Source organism: Phycodurus eques, chromosome 22 (assembly GCF_024500275.1).
Source record: "Phycodurus eques isolate BA_2022a chromosome 22, UOR_Pequ_1.1, whole genome shotgun sequence".
Lineage (NCBI taxonomy): Eukaryota > Metazoa > Chordata > Actinopteri > Syngnathiformes > Syngnathidae > Phycodurus > Phycodurus eques.
This window is the reverse complement of record NC_084546.1, coordinates 4,398,106-4,417,466: the sequence shown is the minus strand read 5'-3', so window position 1 is coordinate 4,417,466 and position 19,361 is coordinate 4,398,106. Positions and strand designations below refer to the sequence as shown.

Below are 19,361 nucleotides of genomic sequence, written 5' to 3'. Positions count from 1 at the left end.
AATTCAAATACCAAAAAAAGTCAATGTAAAATCTCTGCCTTGAAGCTTTGCAGCCGATGTATTTAGTAATTGTGTTTTGGTATTGTTGTTTCATGCAAAATCTATTTTTTTTATCCAATTTCTCAATTAATTGAGGGGACAACAGGTGGAATACTACGTTCGAAAAATATTCAACAGCTGCAGCTCTAGTTTTAATATTTGGGGTTACAAAATCTCTGTCCACACATTTTTTTAATATTACTGAAAATAAAATCTTATTCTGCATGTCAGACCCCAAACCAAAAGAAGAAAAATCATTGTTTGTATTAGGGGCCTCAAAACATAAATGTAACTTAAAATATTTTTAAAAAGAAAGAAAAACAATACAAAAATTTTAATTAAAAATGTGGATTTGCTACTAAAATTTGCATCACAGGACCAAAGTTAAATATTTTTCTGATGACATTTTCTGCTAATCTCACCAGAGTACAACCAAACACAATATGACACTGTGTGCAAGGGAGAATAATGTGTTTAGCGCGAGATCTCTAAGCAAGATAGCATGACGACTTCTAACTTCACCCTCAAGCGGTGCAGATAAGTCGCATACAATATGGTTCAGGCACCGGGAAGCGCAACGCTGATAAACGGCAGATAGCATCGGCTCCGGTCCGGAAATTAACCTGCGATAGAGGCGAGAGTGAAAACAACATCAAATGGAAAGATAAACTCTCAACATCAATGAACATAAAATGGGAGCAGTAGTTTCCCACAGGTTCAAAGAGGAGTGTGATGAGAAGTTGCCAGGCTAAATAAGCCTGAAGTGAAACATGGTCTGGACACCAATAAATCCCTCTCCTGGCAAACCAATCAAAAGTGTGCAATAAATAAAAACCAAGGTGCAAAAACGGTGAGTGTGGAAGTTTTGTGATGTGATTTGTCAAGGCCACTAAGGAGAATGGAAGTTTAAAAAATAGCTTTTCTCCCATTCAATCATTCAAGCAGAGGACAGCAGAGAGTGTTTACTGTAATCTGCGGGAGGAAGCAGGTTTCCTGGCTCAGTGTTCCTGTAGGAGGGGCAAAGACATGGAGCTCTGGGAGGAAATCACAGCGTCCTTTTCCTCTCATTCTTGCGTTCTCTCCCACTGAGCGTTGCACAACAAACGCAGGCAGCAGATTTTGCCTCCCCGCCTGCATGGACACGGCCATATCAGATTCACAGTCCATTTGGTTTGCAAATGTGTTATTATCTGGACAGAGGACGAGTGTTTGCACTGGTGTGGCTTTGTGCAGATACACAGATCGTTGACACTGTTTTTAGAGAAAAGCAAAGATTTGGAAAGTTCACAACTTTGGTGATCCTACTGCATTTACATCTAAAAAATGTTGTCACAGTTGTTCCCAAAGATATCAAAAAAATTTATTAATTGATGAAGATAATACTGGTGACAGCTCATAGGCCACATATGGCCTATGAGTGCATTTTCTCCGGTCTGACATGCAGTTTTAAACACAAGATAACCGTTCTAAAAAGCCCAAAAACGTTTAAACCTCAAATGCCTATCATATACTGCTTGATTAAGAGCTGAATTGGTGATGACATCTGTGCATCATTGCAACGTTACCTCCATGTAAATGTGGAATACCCCCAAAAAAAATCAGTTTTTCATATATAATCCATTTTACAACTGTAGCTATCGAGTATTTTGAGTTGTTCTATCAATTATTCCATCAAATCTTCTAGTAATCTAATACAAGAAAATAGATTCTGCATTATTATTATACAACAAAATGTGCATGTGCAGGTATTGTTTTTGCCCACTCGGGGTCACCATCCTCAAAGTTATGGCTGGGAAACGTTTTTTGCACCGCCGGAACCTGTTTCACACGGACATTTATTGCAGACACACGCTGTATTGGACCAGAGAAAATATTGCCAAGAACGACAGAGAAGCGTCTGTAAGTGACGTTTAAGACAATGTTAGATTTGTAATGTACATATAACATTATGTATGAGTGATCTTTAGGGCAGTTAGCGTTTTTTGACCCAAAATGGTAATGGCTAGCGGGCTAATGCTAATCGCGATTGCTAACCATTTAGCTCTCTCAAATTCTGTCCACCAAATTTATACTATACACTCAGTACTAACATATGCAGTTTAAGGCTCGAACTTCACTCCTCAAAAATGAGAATAAATGCATGTTAGTCGTAAAAATAAATAAATAAACAAACAAACAAATAATAGTATGGAGGAGTGATTGTTATTCCATTATTCGACCAATAATCTATAGGAGAATCGATTCTAAAAAGATTCTATAGTGACAGCCGTATACAGTATATACACTGTAGTGTCTGTGACTTTGAACGTGTGTGACTTTTAAAGGCGGGGCCTATCTGGTGAGTGACATGGGAGTCAGCGACACCAAGTACAAAGGTTTCTTAAACACGGCATACGTTTCACTCAATTATAACACTTTTTAGAGGAACAACTCTTCATTGCTGGTATGTTAACATCCAACTGCATGTTTTGCTTACAGTCTCAGAGAAATGTAGCTTGTAACACAAGGCATTCTAGTCATGTGGTGTGTCAGTCGAAACGCTACGGCCACAAGAAACCTCCATCACCGTACAAGAGACGTTCATTATTCATTTTTAAAAGCATAATTTGCAGTCGGCCAACAAAATGTTGTCATCGGTGTTTACCTCCAGCAATTTTTTCCGAGTACAGTATGTACAGTATTGACACTGATCGCGACTGTTTAAGACAGATTTCGAGACGTAGTGCACTGACAACACGTATATGACACGTATGATGATTGTGATTATTTGACTGTTACACCTATGTGCATGCTAGGCTAAGTAACACGACTGGAAGTCAACCCAAAGTGTCCCCAAACACGGCTGCTCAAGCTGAAAGTGCGTTGTCTCACTAGCCATCAAATTTTAATTATGTTATTGCTGATGTTCCTGCAGGTGAAGGGGAGCACACAGGCACACGTACAGTGCACACAACGTTGACATGTTCAAAACTACAGGCGAAAATAGTATTGTGCAATCGCGTCAAATAACAACATCCAAGATCGAGGACTCAGACTGACAGCTAACTTCCACTACTCACGGTTGTGAAATAAGATCCAAGATGGGCCGTCGTAAAGGTTCCCCAAGATAATCCTGCGACTCACGGAGCTCCCGTAGACGAGCCGAGACGTGGTCCGCCCTGCGCCCTCTTTCCGCTCGCTTGCCCCCGGTCTGAAGCAGTCTTTCCCGGCCCCCCTCGCTTCTCCCCACGCCCCCCAAAATACTGCCAGATCCTCTCCAGGCGGCAAGGTGGCTTCCCCACTGCGCGCCGCGGTCGCTCCTGTGACGTCATGACGCAGGAGCGCGTCCCCGCGACTCAGCCCCGCCCCTCGTAACTGCTTGCATTGTAAGTCTACTGTATTTATGGCTGTGGTCCCCATTTTATGGGTCAGTTTCATATAATCAGTAACGGTAAAAACACTTTTTAAAAAGTAATAGTTCTAATTTAGCATTTTTTTTTATGCCGCCTTAGTTGTTTTTTTTTTTATGGGTAAATGCTGAAACAGCCACAGAAAATACAGATCTGTTTTCAAATGTAGAGTCAAAGTAGAAATTCGTCATGCAGAAAATAAATACTTAACTAAAGTATGGATTGAAAAGTACAGTATCAAAGTATTTGTATTTCGTCACTTACTACCACTGTACTTACTGTCATTGATACCATATTTCATTATTGTAGTATCAGCTGCTCATCTCTTTCCCGATCAGTTCCACGTTGTTCAAACAAATCTTTTCATCTTTGACACCCACTGACCTTATACACACTTACCCACACACAGACAAACACACACGCGTGTCCCAGTTCTCGGGGCGCCAGTCAGTCAGACAGCTGCAGTATATATAGTCTGCTGGCTAAAGTTCGCCACGCACAAAAAGATTTGCATCCAGAGCTCCCCTCAGCACTGCGATGTGCCTTTGTCCTACTTTTTTTTTAAAAACTCAAAACATCAATAAATCCTGATTAGTAATCATTTTTATTCATTACGTCTGACAACTCATGATTGTTTCACAGTTAATTTTATTTGAAAATGTCATACAATATGTTATTGTTATGTTATCTTAACATAAGTAAATGAACAGTATCAGAAGTGGATGACTGCAACTTTAAATCTCTCCAAACCTCATGACCGATGTTAATAGTGACTAAGACGACAATGCTGCTTCCGACAGCTCCCTTTCTCTATTGTAGGTTGGTGGGAATGTCAGTGAATTCGCATCATCAGCCACGGGAAGTGTCCGGTGCGCTGCATGCCAAAAGTGCTGATGAATAAGTTGAGCACGGTGGTGATGAACACTATGACGGTAGTTACATTGTTCAAGTAGTCCAAGCGCTTTTGTAGGGTGGAGTTATTCACGTCCCGGCGCCCTGTGACACACACGTACAACAAAGACACATGCAGAAAGCACAGGATCTGTTTTATCAATATACAGTATTTATTGTTCACCTTTGCCAATAAACAAAACTGAAAACATTTTGACCGTGACAAAAAGGGGAAACACTTGCAAAGAGTCCAAAATACACCTTATAGAACACATTCACGTTAAATTAGTAAAATGCAAATGCAAATTTACTATCAGCTGGTTAAAGAAATTAAGATGCGTTAATATGATTTCACTCGAGCACGTAACATATGGATATTTTGTGATTGGGAAAAAAAAAGAAATTTATGCATCCTATGTGTCTTTTCAGAAGTGCAGCCGAGCGAGTAGCCAGCGGAAGAAGCCTGTCCTCTTGGACCCGAAGAAGCTGATGAAGAAGTTGATCACCGTGGTGACGAAGATGACACCCGTCACGACGTTGTTCAGGTAGTCCAGCCGTCTCTGATTGGACACCATGTTCAGGTCCCTGCGTGCTGCAATGCACACGTGCAGGGACAGACACACAAGCACACATATTTCAAACATCTCACACGCAGGAGTGCAGGTGCAGGGTACATGCATACACACCTTCATGTATTCCATGCATACACAGCCCATTGTTTTGCATTTATAGCCATATATATGGTTTTAATGAAGCTACACCTTAGATATGTCCTGAAATAAAAATACATACACTAATGTTAAAAAGTTCACTTTTTATAGAGTTTGGGCCCTTTAAATTACATTTGGTGCTGTGGCGACCTCTAGTGCCTTTTTAGAAGAATGCAAGACTACCCCCACAAGGGCCTTTATTTTTCTAACAAGCACCTTTTTAAACCCGTATTTACAGTACAAAACGCTGAAACATCCATCGCAGTAGGCAGCTGCGTTGTGTGCCAAAAGCGGACTTGATGATGTTGACAAGCAGGGTGAGGAAGATGATGGCTGTGGTCAGATTGTTGAGGAAGTTTAAGAGCCGCTGGTATGAGGGGAGCAGGGTCAGCTCGACACGAGCTGGACACACACACACACACACACACACACACACACACACACACACACACACACACACACACACACACAGTACATGTGGTTGGTCTATTGCAGTGGTTCTCAAACTTTGTACAGTGAGTACCACCTCAAAAAATTTCACCACCACCATCATGACCAACATTAAAATACAGTAGATAGTAGCCCTAAGTGTTCATCAAAAAGGGGTTTATTCTTAAAAGTATATTTGATATTACGATAAGCTTCTGTAACACACTGTGCCTAATTTGAACATTACCCCTGCGCTTAAATATAGGAAAATAGAAAACTGTACTTAATTTGTTGATTAAATTAAATGTACAGTGGTGCCTTGAGATACAACTGACCCGAAATGAGTTTTTCAAGATATTAGCCGTTGTTCGAATGATATTTTGCTTTGACTCGCAAGCCAAAAAAATGTGATATAACGTTTGAACACAAACGGTGGAGCAAGACATGTAGACAGAAAATATAGCAATACTCACAGGCATATATTCTTTATCCTTTGCGAGGAATGACAAATATTCCTGCAGCTAACTCCAGCTATGACCGTGTCAATGTGTTTGTCTGTATGATACTGCCCCCAGGTGACCAAGGCGCACACACCAAAAGGAACGGTCCATTGAATTGAAGCAAAAACTGTTGCAAAAACTGTTTGTTTGCATTTTATTTGTCATGACTGTATGTTTTTATCAAGTATTATATTATAGTGTGATTTTTCTTATTAAAACACATTAGACGATTTCTGTTATTTTTGGGGGAGGCTGAAACAGATTATAGTCGTTTCCATATATTTCAATGGGGAAAGATGATTTGAGATATGAGTGTTTTGAGGTTACAAGCGTGGTGGAATTAAACTGCTATCTCAAGGCACCACTGTGTTGCACACACCGGTAGGTTGAAATTAAAAATGCACTCAATAAATGTTTGAAAACAAAGTGTTCTAAAGATGAAATGCAAATGCATTGTAATTTAAAGTACAAAGCTGTCACATTTAATTCAATGATTCTTCACACACCACCAGAGGAAGCCGGGGTACCACTAGCGGTACCACACTTTGAGAATCACTGGTCTGTTGGTACAGTCTTGTCAAACTAAAACCAATGCCACCGTAGCATTAATAGTGATTAGTGCATTAGATTTGCCCCCAAAACGTGTATCTCTGGGGGGTTAAAAGTGCATCCTGGCAAAGAGCCCTGTGCGCTCCATCCCAAAGACTGAGATGAAGATGTTGGTGACGAAGACGAGGAAGATGACGACGGTGGCGCTGTTGTTGAGGCTGTCCAGACGCTTGTGGTTGGCCTCGTCGTCGAGGTCTCGCCGAGCTACAGCAAGATGCAGAGATCTCTAAATAGTATCGCCATCGGTTTTGATTCGTCCTTTGCATTTCACGGCATGTTACAGCTGGTGTCAGTGTTTTAGTGTGTTAATATAGCGGATGAATTTGAACTAATCAATGACATTGTCTCACCAATGATAATGATCAGGATCCCGGCGACGATCTGAAGTGCCAGCGAGAAGGAGATGAGAGTCAGGACGGCTGCGTAGTACCTGAGAAGGTAAGCGAAAGAACCAAACATGCATGTTTTTGGAAGAGTACCTGGAGGAAAACCTCAGAACTGTGAGCCAGTCGTGCTAACCGCAATCCACTGTCCTGCCAAATTTACATCTAATTAAACCGAATTGTTTCTAGGTCCGTACCTGTATCCCGCCCCCTGCTCGATGACCGTCTTCATGTGTGTGATGTTGGCCAGGAAGAGAGCGATGTCCAGCATGCCCTCGGCCGCAGTTTTCTTGGTGGCATACAGGTTCATGTTCAGGTTAGAGGCCGAGCTACCCTAAGATTTAAAAAATATACATACATAGGTTTAAAAATAAATAAACTGTACATCTATCTACCTGTGAACTTAGTGGTATATAAGTGACATAAGGTAGGCAGCAGTGGACATATGAAAGATAAAAGTGCAGTACTTAAGATATATGTCATATAAAAACAAACAGCTGAGGGCAGCACTGATACAGATAAGATACAGTGACCGGTAGGATAAACGCATCCACGAGCAGCAATGTAGTATAAAAGCAACCAAAAGAGGGCTGCATTGATAGGCATAGACTACAGGACTGTTTAGTCATTTAAGGAAGAAAAAAAAAAACACACACACAAAAAAAAAAAAAAAAATTATTATTTTTGTGTACACTAAAGGGCAATGTATTATAGTCGAACCTAATGTTTTGTATTCATGTTTGATTACAATAAAGCACATTTTCATCACAATGGCAAGACATAATGGCATTATCAAGTATTTGTACTTGATATCGGCGAGTATTCAAATGTAAGTACTGTACTTAATTGGAGGGGAAAAAAAGATATCGGTCCATCTCTAATTATTATATATTTTCTAATGTGACCATATTTGAATGTGCATATATTTGTGTGTTTAAGTCAGGAAACACTATGCGAGGATCAGAATGTGCATGACTTTCAGGAAAACATGACATATTATTACATAACCACACATAATAAAGACCGATGGGGCCCATTTTCTTTCTTAGTATTTTGTCTGTCAATGCACATAGTGAACTACTCAGCATTTTGGCCATAGAACCAAAAATTCCGTCCACAAATGGATTGTTTTACTCGGGACCTCCGTCGTCATGCGCACAAATAGAGATGTGTTGAAGAAGACATACAGGAGATGGCATGTAAAGCATCAGCCTACGAGAGGCACATTTTATTTCTTTACGATCTCGCAGCACAGTCATGTCCTCTGAAAATCCAACATAAACACAGCACTTGGACAGTAATTATTCACAGCACTGCCGCCTGTAAAACAATTGTGAATAGTTGCATTTTGATTTGTCATTTTTTTCCAAACATTTCATGCTAGTATAAGACGCTCTTTTATGAGTTGACAGTGCAAGTGTTTGGAGTAACCAGGGCTGATTGCTAATATCGCGCTTACTTCCTTTTTCACCGAAGTAAAGCTGACACATTTCCTTCTCGACAGGGCATGTCTTTTGTATTTTCTAGGAAATATGTTGTGTATGGCTGTTGTGTAACAAAAAATAAGAATAAAATGATGAAGCCTTACTTTCATCCCCATTACGAGTCTGAGTTGCAGTCCAGTTTGGACTAAATCCAGAAGAAATCTCCAAGAAGAAATCCAGCAATTCCAAGAATTGCAAGTCCAATATGATAAACATGTAGTTTGCTTATTAAGCCCTTTTTGCCATGTTTTTCTGAGACAGATAAAATAGGGAGAATGCTACTGAAAAGAGGCAGGAAGGATGAAAAGCAGCAAATAGCACATGTATGTATAGAATGTAAATGTGCTGGCCTGCGACCCCCTCAGAAGTCTTGTGGTCTCATTCCATCAACATCTGCCTTGGACATGCCGCAAACAGACACATACACAGGCACACATAACCGAAACACTGGAATGTCCTACAATGGCTGCATATTGGCTACACGCACATATGCGTTCACTTAACAATTTAAATGTCAGAACCCAACGTGTCTTCATCCCGGTTCTGTTAAATGGTTTCCAGGATGTATTATTTTACCCCGAGTTTGACATGCCAGGTACAGAAGGGTGGCAGGTGGTAGCCGAGGGTCAACACCCTGTCTCTCACAGTTAAGAACAAAAAGTTATTTGGATTTAGGAAAAAGACTTGACTGCTTATGGCATTACAGTATGTTCTAACTAGCGGCGGTATCCATTATCATATTTGTACATTTGTACATCATATGATAACACCATCAAGCAACAACATCTTACACCTATAAACATACGATAAATATTCATAGAGGACTGTCCGTCATTTGAGCTCCCGTTTAATGTCTGCAGATGTTTAGTCAGTCTAGCAGCTAAGAAGGGACCGCAGCGCCTTGGAGTGGAAAATATCTTCACAAGTGAGCCCAGTGTGTGTGTTTATACACAGAATTCTTCCTAGAAATCCAGAGTTCTCGTAAAAGCCGCACATCCCTAAAAAGCAGGCATCTGCAAATACAGGCCCACATAACAAGCTCCCTCACAGCCAAGGCTGACTATACACACACACGCACATTGAAAACAACATACCTGACCTATTACTTGCAAAAGGACACTTGACACGACATGTGCCAGCTTATACACTTTAAATTGCAACACACATACACACATATAAAAATACATAAGTCCACATGCGAGGCACCCCCCCCTTACCTCACAGGAAGTGCTACTCCCCTGCACCCGTATTGGTTGCTTTAATAGCCAATAGTGGGGGACCTCCAACAAGGAGTGGAGCTCTGGTTTTCCTTGAGTAACTTTTATTTTGATTCTCTGTTTTTCCTTGCATCACGCCATTTGTGATGCTTTTCTTTCAGCACTATATTTGAGACATTTTTATGTAACTTGACTGATGCCAAATCCACATGCCCCGTGTTTGACTCACATTTGCCTCACAGCCAAGGAGTGGGTTACCCTTGCTCCTTTCCCTGAGGCCAACTGTCACCCTGCTGTTTAATTAGCAGAAAACATGCAAAAACATGCTTGAAAGGCCACGTGTGCTCGTGACACTTGGAATGTGCTTCCTGTACCAAAGAGCACAAATAAGGAACATTTCAAATCTTTTTATGTGCCAACTGAGTGGATGTGGATGTTATTTTTAGGAAACCGGATTCAACCTCTATATCGTTCTAAAGCTGCTTTCTACCTTCAAGTCTACCTGGTCTCTCTGTGATAAACACACTTATTCCCCTAATGAGCCTTTTCCAGTAAGATTCCAGATGAAAGGAGACTGTATGTCACAGTGTAGTGTAGGGGTCGCCAAACTTTTTGAAACTCAGTGTTACTTCTTGAGTACTGTCTACTGTCTATAACTGTAGGGCAGGATGTAGTCTGTTTGTGAGAAATTTTGAATTTTATATAAAACATTAGCATGATGAATGTAAAGACCGCCCGAAGATAGCTGCGATAGGCTCCAGCAAGCCCGCGACCCTCATTCATTCATCATGGAAGATTCATTCATTCATCATGGAAGATGAATGAATGAATGTAAAGACAGTAGTGCTACGGTCACTAAAACCATTGGCAAGGTGTGTCAACTGTGCCCGTCAGAACATTTCACTCACATTACACACCGATTGCCGCTATTGTTACACAAGTTTGGAAGGAAGCCGTGATTGTTGTTTGGAGGTGACTCAGTTCTATGGGTAGCTTTAACAATTCAATTAAATCTGAATTCCATCCAGATCCTTATTGAGTTTGCATACCTCCATTGAAGCTGCAGGCTGATCGCTTGTGCAGATGTTTGGGGAGGGTATGTAGTGGGAATCTACGCTACTTTTATGACCATTGGTGTACTGTATATGTGTGTGTACATTTGGACCATGTGAAAGAAGCACATATTGTGTGACTGTCATGGCAGAGCATTGAAATTCTAATGTTTCCAACCAGCTCAGGCAACATGAGAATACATTACAAATATCTTCATCTCAAACTAGTATGGCATCATCATGCGCTGACTGCCAATACTGTTCGTCTGTACTCGTACTTATAAAAATGCTCTGATACTATGATGCCGATACCACTTTGCCAGCCTGACTTACACTATTCTGTCCTCCCTGTGCATTGGTGTGCAGTTTGGCAGATAGCGAACAGTTCTCAAGACTCGAATGCAGTGCATTTTCTGTGTGTGCGTGTCTGTGTGTGTCCAGACACCAAACTCCTGGTTCTCCTCCGCTGTCAGGACATCGAGTGTGTTGCGTAAGTAAGTGACGTCAGCGCTAGGCTGCGATAGCATCACCCAACATGACTGCCTGATTCCCCTGTACATGTGCGGCACATATGTGTGTCTGGATGTGTGTGAGTGCGTGCCAAGTGGACGGGGCCAAGAGGCATTCATCCATCCATGCTTGCACCATACACAGTAAATAGTGTCATGGCAACAAAGGACACACATACTGTACATGTACAAGAAAAATGTCCTCACTGTAAGAGAAGCGATGAGTTGTACAGAATGACAAGTATGCATGCCACTAGTTTATAATTGGCTTCAAGCCCAGTTGACACTGGGCTCAAGGTTATTTCCTATGTGCCACATCATTCGGTACACGTACACCATCAAATGAGAGGATTGAGGTATGAATATATTATTTTATTATGGCATTGTAGTATACATTGTTGTTGAACTACGCTACTGCATCATATTGACAGCTGTTTATGATATTTTGACTCGTGTAAAGCAAGGCAGGGAGAGTTTGTCAGGCATAATTCATACACATGCAATTTAAAGGGTTTTACAAAGGAAATACATTAAGTCAAGTATGGTTTTTTTTGTAAGAATTATTAGAATAAAATTTGGGGCCAAAAACAATAAATTCTGTCTTTTCTGGATTGAGCAAGATTCACTTATTGATTTGATGAAAACACTGAATAAGGGGAGTCATGTGATGACAATGAAATGTAAAGCTGCGCCTGAGCTGCATAAGTGATAATCGACGTCGTAGTATTCCATAATCTAAGCAAGGGTCAGCATGTGGTTATGAAATAAAAGTGGTCAAAGAATGGACCCTTGCGGAACCCCACATGTACAGGTAATCTTTGTTTGGGTGGACTCGTAACTACTAACTAAAGCAAAGTAGTTGATATTTTAGTCCTGTACTGTAATAGTATTTGAACCAATTTAAGACAGTGCCCGTAAGTCCCACCCACTGTTCTATTCTGTTGAGTAGTGTGTTATGATCGATTGTATCAAATGCAGCACTGAGCCAAGCTGTACCAGGCAGCAGTTAAGTTATTAAAAACAGTTCCAAATATGATTCCCTACAGTTTTAAATTCCTGTAAATTACAGTACAATACTATACTATTATTATGTATAGTTATTTGTAGTTATTTATTCATGTATAGTTGTTAATCCACTTCTGATAGTTAAAAGTACTGTTTGTACTGTAAATAGACATTTATATAATACATACACACACAATGCTGCTGAGTATTCTTGCTGCTGTTCACATTCAATTCTCTAGCTACAGTATCTATCATGTACAGTTTTACATGACTGTAAGCCTGTAATTCAATATATTCAGTGACCCATAGTAAAAAGTACCTATTTAATATTGGAATTCTGCACATTTTCTTTCTATTAAATGAGTCTAAATACAGCTTTATTACATCCAAGCTCACACACGACACAACAAATCATGCAGCGCGCTTATCAGAGGAACTAGACGCTCTCTCCACAATGGCATGTTGGACAGAAAGTCCTGCGTCCCCGGCGGCATGATTTGCAGCGCTGTACAAATATACTCGTCATTGTTGAGCATTTGCTGGAAGTTTTTATAATGGCAGAAGCATGTTTAGAGAGCAGACGCATAGATTTCAAACACGCCCTTTGTCTGCGCAATAGCTGGAATTCCTCGTGCTTCTTTGGGCTTCTAATAAAATTGGAAAATACAGCTGTCGGTGAACCACAACTTGGCCAATATAATTCTTAAACACAGCGAAATTGTGTTTAATGAGGAGTACAATGCTTGTGAAGCTGACATGTACACTTTACTTACAGGTACATGCTATGCTGCTGCATTGTACTATGGTCATCATAGAAAGTGAAGTTAGTGCATTTTTTTGAGCGGTTGGCACAGATATAGTATTTTTTTTTGGGAATGCAGTGTAAATTAATTCAAATAAATTCCATTATATTGCTCAATGTAGTCGTTTTTGGGCAGTGACTAATTAACACATGAGTTTTCATGCAACTTGAAACAATATTTGTCCCTGTTCTTTGATGACTTTAAAGAACATGAATCAGATCTATTTGAGGGAACATTTTGATCCCAGTTAGTCACGTTAGTATGTATCCAAAGCAAACAAGACCGAAGATAATGGGTGCAAGAGGGAGGGACGCAAACCCAACTTCTGCATGATGTGTACACATGCGTAGATATGTTCTGATTAGCAGTACACCGGATACACTTTAGTGCCCTAAATGTGGCGGTGTGGTGTCTGAACAGGTTTCCTGAAAAGAACAAATTACTTCAGCTTTTGTCTCACTTTCCCTTTAGGGGTGTTTTCTTTTCTTCCACGCCACCCCAAAAAAGTGCATACAGGGTGTTAAACCTGTGAGGTGTCACATCACCCTTCCTGGCTGAATTGACACTCCCAGTCGAATCTTATTGTAAAATTACGCAGAACAAGAGAATTACACATTAAGTCAAACACATACTCTTGCGTCCTCTTACAAAAGTCCGCTAGCTTAATGCTAATACATAAAGCGAAATGCCACAGATAGGCAAATTAATTAGCATTGACGTCACAGTATACACGTTTACATAACAACTATTCAAGCTGTAGATACTCACAGTCTTCTTTGTGTCTTAAGTGAAACTTATGCTATGTTCAATAAAAGTTAGTGTTTTTGAACAATATTTGATTAAAATATAACATTTTCTTTGTAATTACAAGAACTGATGGCACGGTATTATCAAGTATCAGTACTTGGTATCTACGAGTACTTGTTCTCTCAAATGGTATGGGTGCATCCCTATTTTATCTTTTTTTATCACGTGTTGTCATTTAGTTAACGATGAGAGTAAACATGTCACTCGTGACCATGTTGCTGAAACCCTTGGCATCTTATGTCATGTACATTTGTATAAGGTGGTGTTTTGACTAAACAAACATTTGCGTGCATGGACATTTGTCATAATGGGACATGTGACTTGGTGACACAATGTTCTGCTCCATGACACAAAGAAAAGCCTCTTTCATTACTGCACAATCTAAGAAAGAACTAATAAAACAGCAGAACTGCCTTGAGCCTTGCAAATCACACTGAGAGGGGTTTCTATTATTCTGCCTTTGATGAATCGAATATCTTATATAATAATAATAATTCGATGACAAAAAAGGTTGATGTTTAATTGAACAAATGGTTAATTTTTTTAAAACTCAGAACAGACCAGCCAGGCAACCCTACAATATCATTTGCTGACGTCCACGTCACTCACTAGTCCAGGCCCCGCCTTTTAAAGGTGCACACACTCAAAAGTCATATCGATGGGATAACTGATAGCTGCAGCCCTTTTTTGGCCCTCTCATCGAGCTCAACAAGATAATCGAATTACTAGAAACAGCTTTGTGTATTTCTTTGCCAGTAAATGCAAGGCAAGCAAACAACCGGAACAGCAAAATGTGACTCCCTGGTTACCGTACAACTTTGTCTTAGCCCTAATGAGTCGCAAACCTTGCAGGCCAGTGTTAGGTTTTACTGACACACAGTAAAATGTCCCTGAACACAATTAGATCATCCTGCATGCAGATTGAATCAATCAGAAAGCGCATGATGTAGTGCAGACATGGCTCTCTTGTCAGCACCACTTTGGAGCCTGTTTGGTTTTGGCTCAAATAAACCCTGGAGTGTGCTTTCGACCAATTTCTCCTTGGATTCCAGGAATGACGTGCAGTTTGGCCCGCGCACACAGCAAATGCATACATCACCCTAAATACATCACCTCTTAAAGTTTTTCTTTATGAGTCTGTGTGGAACTATGTTTGTTTGTTTTGGTTGAGGAGGTCAAAGGACACATGGATCGTTCTGAATGACTGACACTGACCCGTTCCCGGCGGGGCTTCTTAATATGTTATGTATATATAGTATGTTTGCAGAGGGGGCTCATGGGAACTAATAACTCGGGAAATGCATTGAGTAACTGTATTTGGATGTGTGCAGAGTCCATATGTGACTGTTTGAGGTATTACAAATCTTTCTGTCCATCTCTGTTTATATATGTGGCCATGTGTGTTTGACCAAGCAGCAGTTAAAAGATAATATGATAAGCGTGTCCATATCTGCTATGTGGTTTTATGAGCTGTGTGAAAGGAGAAGTATTATGGGAAGGGGTGGTTGGATTTAAAAGTCTGGTGTTTGTATTTGGAGGCAAGTGCGCCCCACAGTGTGAGGGAAGTCAGCTGGGCTTCTTTCCCATTAAGCTTTTGGAGATTCAACATAAATCCGTTGTCATTTCCCCTCCAGAAAATGAAAAGAAAACAATCCAAAGAGCGATGAAGCCGAAGAAAGGCAGTATAAAGGCGTAAGCATAAAAAGCAATGTAAAAAAGATTATAACAACTCACTGGACACTTTATTGGGTACACTTGCACAATATGGTAAGATCCACATGCACAAATTCAGATTTACGATAGTTCGCTGTCACAACAGTGGAGGCAGGAACGTTTGGAAATTTATGGACTATTTGCCGCAGCTGCGAAGGAGGAAGCTAGCAGAAATGTCAACATGCGGCTTAAGTGTTCATTGGTAGCACTGCGTGTGCTTTCCATAAGACGGCACATCACTGCCTTTGTGTTCTAACAGTGAAAATAGGCTACTAAACTGCACTGATGTCTGTGCAAATCCACTAGGAGGTCTAATTACATTGCATCTAGGGCTTGCTTTGATATGCTGTGATGTAAAAATGACTGAACACAGTAGCAGGATCAGGATATTTTACAACCATGTCAAAAGGAGTGTCGTCACGACAACAGTTATGTCACCATTTAAATGACAGGGCCAGCCATAAAACACACATCTCTTACATAACAACTGCACCCTGAACCATGTGAGGATTTAACCACTCTTTGGGGGATATTAAATACCCCACAAAGTGGCCCACAACAGTACTTGGTGGACACACACACACTTTCTGGTTCCTCACACGCACGCTCAGAATGTGGCAGTTGCTGTGCCGGGGCCGGGGACACACACACACATCCATAAACAGAAACACGCAATGTGAAAAGAAGGCGACCATGTATTCTGCGAGGTGAGACAAGTGGGAAGGAGATGACAGAGGAGGTGACAGTCATGAAGATTAATAAAATAAATATAGCAAACTACTCATCCACTGCGGCAATATTACAGGTACACATGTAACAGCCAATGGGCGCCAGCCTGCAATACAAGTATAACAATGCAAGTAATATAGTACTGCTCGGTTTTGAGCTCTAAATATGAGTGATGGGACATTGTGATTTCCTAGTTTCAGAAGTGATCATTTGAAAACAAACACTTTGCAGAGATTTATAGAAATGAGACTATTATTGTTGTGAATACGGCTGTCGATGTGCCCACTGTTCTCTCGTCCCTTTTGACTTGACTGAAAGTGTCGCATTTTGAAATTGTTCCTACCTTCAATATTGATAATTATTGTGAGAAATATTAACATTTATGTCTTGGCATAGATGAATATCATTAAATATAAATAATAACATAGTGAATCGTATTTTGAGCAAATTTGGTATTTCAGAAGTGTGTATGAAACTTCCAGAAACTACCCTTCACATCCGTACCCTAGAAATTACTCAAAGTTTCAAAAAGCTACCTGCTTTAGAGGGTCAAAAATATAAGAAATCCCAACAAAATCATGCTCGTTATCTTGGTAAAGAGCAGATGTTTGATACAGCTACCGTATTGGATTGCAACAGCTTGTGTAACTAAGTAACCGGTCCTCCCTTGCAACACCTCTTTACTTTGAAACCTAGCTGCCATGCTTGGAAAGGCCGTGTAAGTCCTACTAATTCTGTGTTAGCGCATGACGCCCCGCTGCCATCGCACTATACATAGAAAGTGAGAGACAGGTGCAAAGCCCTCACACCTTAGAAATAGATTCATCACACAGTCGCGCCGTCATGAAAACCACAAACATATTAAGAGGATCACTTTAATTTGTGATGAAGTAATCATTTTGTAAATGATGTTGTGTGGTCATAACACACCTAACATTTGCCCAGCTACCTTGTGAGCTAAATGCGCTCCAACAAAACACTTTTTGTTGGAGCACAAAAAGATTTCCATTTTTGGGTACACTATCGGGAATGTGAGGAGTGTCTGTGTGTGAACCAAGGCACGAGGGAGCAATACTTCCAGTACATAAAAAAAAAAAAAAAAAAGTATGATGAATGAACAGCACCAGCATTCATGTCTGCTAAATGGAGGGTGAAGTGATGGACCTTCTCAATTCACACGTTACAGCTAGATCTGCCATCCAGCTGATAGATAAAATGACATTACAACTGACTTACTGTTTATAGTAAGTCATCATCTGATTGGCATGTGGAAATTCACAGAAACTGGATCAGCCTATAAGCTAATTTTTGTGTCCATTCATTAATATTTGTGATTTCCTTGTTTTGTTTTGGTTTTTTTCTTGGTATTTTGTCCGGAACAAATTAACAGCATGCCTGGACGTTGTACTACATTAAGAGTAAACTCTCAGAAGTGGACAACTCCTTCATTTCATAAATTACCACTTTAATGTAGATGCCGTGACCAGTTGTCACAATATTTTTGTACATATACATTAAATTGTCTACTCAGTGTTTTATTAATTGCATGGACTCCGCTCTCTCTCCTCCCATCTGTCACTTCTCTCACCCACACATAGAGCTGTTGAGTAACAGCACTTTGTTCACTGTGTGGCTAAATATACCAGTAACTGATAGGCCTGTTGCATGATGCGGAGTGAGCAACGCTGATACAGAACATGGACCTTGATAGAGATGAGGGAGTCAGTGCGCGCATGCGCGTGTGTAAGCCATAAGATCAATATAGTATAGGAACACTACACAAGTGAGAGTCGGTCACATATGTGGAAGTCATAAGTGTAAACCTTGAAGCTACTGTGGTAAACATCAAGCAAATCAAGACGAGTCATTACTTTGGTTAAGCAAGTCCCAAGTCAAGTCAAACGATCTTGCTCAGGAACAACTCAGCACAGGTTTTGAGGAGAAATTAGGAGCTGAATCTCGACTTGTCACGTTGATTATGAGGGAGAGAAATGGCAACATGTTGGCAGTCGGACAAGTTCAAGTTCACACTCATTATGTTGGAAAGTGAAATTGTGGCATGATCGTGAGAATATGGGCCATGTAAAAAAGCCACTGACTTTCAAATCGAGCCATGCAGTGAGTCACCGTTGTGCACATCTGTTTCATATATATCGTGTACATCTGTAAATGATTAATTTGCCATCAAAAGCCCTTTCTCTGTCTTGTTTTTGTTGTTTTATAGTTGAGTTGTTGCAAAAGCAAAAAATGGTAGCGTTAAAATCACTGTTCTGCTCAAGAGTCAAGTCAAGAGTTTTTCATACATTTTAGCCAAGTAAACCCCAAATCCTGAAACTCCAAGTCAAGTCACGTGACTCAACTCACCCATCACTGCTACAAAGACAGGAGTAAGTGGAGTAAATTCCTCTGCACCAAACCCAACCAAACATGTTTGCTTTGTGTCATGGGGCTTTCCTCACACTGTTTCCAGAGGGATGTAAGACTAAAAATGTCCAAAATGAGTCATTTGCCAGTTAACGCTTGAGAAAAGTCTCGTCTCAAAGAAGCCAACCCCACCTTGACCTTCTTTCGTGAGTAGCTCTTCTGTTGACCTGTCGCCACATTAGTGCGCATTATTAGCCTTGGCACCTGGGCCCTAATTGATATTTGATTGATGTCCCTGGCATGGCTTTTGTCTTAAAATAGTGCGCGTAGTGCTGTGCCGGCCATCCCGGGAGCCACTCGGCAGCCCCTGTCATCCTCAGCTCTCACATAGGCCGGACATACCGCGACTCGGCGGGAAAGCGGAAATGAGCAAGTAACTAACCTGCAGGGGACCGCCGGCCGGCATGGTGGATCTCAGCGACGTTAGGTCCATGTCTCGGCCTTGGTCGGCGCGCTCTGTCTTTCCGAGTCCCTGCATCATGAGGCCTGTCGCGGACAAGTACGCACACTGAAAATACAATGATGGCAGAGGTTCTTATGAGAGGAAATTGCGGCAAGCTGGAGAAAACACAAAGGCACAAACAAACAGCTTATTCACATCATCCCAGTTCTCCCCCTCTGCCTCCCTTCTCTCTCCTGTTACACACTTGTTGCATGTCTCTGTAGTC

The 19,361-nt window shown here is 40.8% G+C and overlaps 2 protein-coding genes and 1 long non-coding RNA gene across 5 annotated transcripts in view; 1 reads left to right on the top strand and 2 right to left on the bottom strand.

Annotated features, from left to right (window-relative positions):
• Window positions 1–3,290, bottom strand: part of LOC133396948 (ELKS/Rab6-interacting/CAST family member 1-like) — a 58,204-nt gene extending 54,914 nt beyond the window's left edge. Inside the window, 1 exon segment of the mRNA XM_061667256.1 lies at window positions 3,099–3,290. The gene's annotated coding sequence lies outside the window, so the exon portion shown is untranslated.
• Window positions 1,856–7,274, top strand: LOC133396949 (uncharacterized). Its single transcript, XR_009767500.1, has 4 exons — window positions 1,856–1,938; window positions 4,749–4,864; window positions 6,934–7,005; window positions 7,140–7,274. It is a non-coding gene; the product is annotated as an uncharacterized LOC133396949 (long non-coding RNA).
• LOC133396946 (ninjurin-2-like) lies at window positions 4,073–19,256 on the bottom strand. 3 transcript variants are annotated; one of them, XM_061667252.1, is made up of 5 exons: window positions 19,076–19,256; window positions 7,148–7,284; window positions 6,918–6,997; window positions 5,246–5,431; window positions 4,331–4,911 (listed from the first exon to the last, which is right to left on the bottom strand). In XM_061667252.1, exons 1-4 carry the CDS (start codon window positions 19,172–19,174, stop codon window positions 5,262–5,264), a joined length of 486 nt encoding a protein of 161 aa, XP_061523236.1. In that variant the 5' UTR covers window positions 19,175–19,256; the 3' UTR covers window positions 4,331–4,911; window positions 5,246–5,261. The 3 variants fall into 3 exon arrangements, with proteins under 3 accessions (XP_061523237.1, XP_061523236.1, XP_061523238.1); XM_061667253.1 differs by lacking the exon at window positions 5,246–5,431 and having other exon boundaries at window positions 4,073–4,424; XM_061667254.1 differs by lacking the exons at window positions 4,331–4,911; window positions 5,246–5,431 and adding an exon at window positions 5,440–6,771.
• Between the last annotated feature and the right edge of the window lie 105 nt (window positions 19,257–19,361).